The sequence below is a fragment of the Empidonax traillii genome, unplaced genomic scaffold, assembly GCF_003031625.1.
Source record: "Empidonax traillii isolate 1590-97213 ecotype Southwest subspecies unplaced genomic scaffold, ASM303162v1 scaffold1918:size50038, whole genome shotgun sequence".
Classification (NCBI taxonomy): Eukaryota; Metazoa; Chordata; class Aves; order Passeriformes; family Tyrannidae; genus Empidonax; species Empidonax traillii.
Genome location: NW_020957111.1, coordinates 36,772 through 39,012, shown reverse-complemented (window position 1 = coordinate 39,012; position 2,241 = coordinate 36,772). Strand labels below are relative to the sequence as shown.

Sequence of the window (2,241 nt, the reverse complement as noted above, 5' to 3'; positions counted from 1 at the left end):
GCATCGGTACTTCGGGAGGCTTAGGTAAGCGATTCGTGGTCTTCCTTCAGAGCAAAACAGCTTTATTAAAACAAATTCCAGCAATAGGTCATGCAGTTCTGAGCTTTACCATTGTCAGGTCTCCAAATATCCCCAGTATCCTGGCTTGTGCCAGCACTGGTGTGGCAATAGGACCAGGGCAGTGACCGTCCCCTGTGCAGACACTGCTGAGGCACCTCCAGTCCTGGGATCAGTTCTGGGCACTCAGGACAAGAAGGACACGGGGGGGCTGGAGTGTGTCCAGAGAAGGGAATGAAGCTGGAGAAGGGGATGGAGCACCAGGAGTGCCTGAGGGAGCTGGAGAGAAAAGGAGGCTCAGGACTGACCCTCTCACTCCCTCCAATTCACTGACAGGAGGTGGAGCCAGGGGGGAGGTCAGGCTGTGCTCCCAGGGAACAAAGGAGAGGACAAGATGAGGTGGCCTCAATTTGAGCCAGGGAGGTTTAAGTTGGATATTAGGGAAAAATTTCATTCCTCAAAGGGCTGTCCAGCCCTGGCACAGCTGCCCAGGGCAGTGGTGGAGTCCTCATCTCTGCAGGGATTTAAAAGCCATGTGGATGTGGCACTTGGGGACATGGGTTAGTGGTGGCCTGGGCAGTTCTGGGGAACAGCTGGACCTCATGATCTTAGAGGGCTTTTCTAACCCAAATAAATCTGTGATCTCTGGCCAGAGGAGTGTTGCAGCTCACTCCTGCACAAGCTGGTGGAGGGACACCATCTCTGCAGGCCAGAAGCAGTTGAAACCCTGTCCCTCAGCACATTCCCACAATCACTCATCTCGTGCTGATTCTGTACATTTTACTTGTACATCTGTGCTATTGCATGAATTTCAATTATTCTCTGACATCTGCTTTACTCACCAAAAAGAACAGCCCTGCAGTCCCAGGCAGTGTATTGAGATCTTCCTGTCACGCTGGAGTTTGGCAGCAGGTCACGGGCGTTACGAGCTCCGGCTCAGCCTCCGTTTCCATCTGCCCAGGGATCGAGGCCGGGTCTGTTGTGATCACGGACACGGCCGTGGACTCCTCGTTCCGGCCACGCTTCGAGCAGGTGGTGCTGGGTGACGTGGTGGTGCGAAGCACCGAGCTGGACAAGGAGCTGGCAGAGGAACTCCTCGCCTGCAGCAGGGAGATCGCAGACTTCCCCACGCTCATCGGCCACACCATGTGCACCTACGACTTCTACGAAGGTAAAACCACCTCAGTCTGTCCTTCCTGCCCCCAAATGTGACACCGAGTCTTTCCATTCTCACATGGACAGAACTGCCCACTGTCCCCAGGAGGGTGGCAGGAACGGACCCACCCGACGCGTGAGGGCCCAGGCAGAGCAGGGGCACCCTCAGAACACACAGTACCTCTGCTGGCACCTTGCTGAGTCTGCCCCTGCCCTGTTCCCTTCAGCAAGATTGTCACTTCAGAACTACCAGCTCTAGGAAAACGTCAGGCTGCCTATCAGATTTACATGAACAAACTTTGGGTACTCTAGAACCCTTTCCTCTGCAAAACTAAATACTGATTGCAGAGTAGATTAAATGTAATAAGTGAAGAAATAATAATCTGAGCACTATTTATAAACCCTTAGATCTGCCTGCCGATGCAGCCATCTGTGTATTGCTCAAGGCCATGTTTTATTTAAACAAAAAGCCATTTGAGAGGATTAAAGTAGGAAGAACAGTAAACTGAAGCACTGTCCCAGGTTAGCCCAGCTGCAGGTAAGCATTTACCTTCACAGCTGAGGTGCACCATGGACCTCAGGAGTGGGGATGGCTTGTCCCCACAGAGGATAACATCCCCTGCACTTCACACCTGGGGGCTGACTTGGCCCTTTACCTGTGGTGAAACCTGCATCATTCCCTCCCCTACACAGAGGTGTGTCGTGCTGGCTTTAACATGGAGGGGAATAGGAGTAAACAGCTACTCAAAGGAGAACTTGGTGGGCCTCAGACAGAGCATGGGCACTGTCGGGCTTTCTGTTTGCACCTATGCCCTGTGCCTGTGACCCTGCCACGCCCAACAGTGACACTTCTCTGCTTCCTTCCCAGGTCAGGGGAGATTAGACGGTGCACTGTGCTCCTTTTCCAGTGAAAAGAAGTTGGAGTACTTGAGCAGAGCTTATGACGCCGGCGTAAGGAACATTGAAATGGAGTCCTCAGCATTCGCTGCCCTGTGTGGGCTGTGTGGCCTCAAAGGTGAGTCCTGCCAA

General features: G+C 53.1%; 1 protein-coding gene across 4 annotated transcripts in view; it reads left to right on the top strand.

The window, feature by feature from the left end:
• Positions 1-2,241, top strand: part of UPP2 (uridine phosphorylase 2) — an 8,723-nt gene that overhangs the window by 5,047 nt on the left and 1,435 nt on the right. For 3 of the 4 annotated variants that reach the window (XM_027909030.1, XM_027909027.1, XM_027909031.1), the window contains 2 exons: positions 959-1,228; positions 2,081-2,227. In XM_027909030.1, coding sequence (XP_027764831.1) covers positions 959-1,228; positions 2,081-2,227 — 417 coding nt within the window. The remainder of the gene's footprint in view (positions 1-958; positions 1,229-2,080; positions 2,228-2,241) is intronic. The other variant, XM_027909028.1, reaches the window with a different exon arrangement.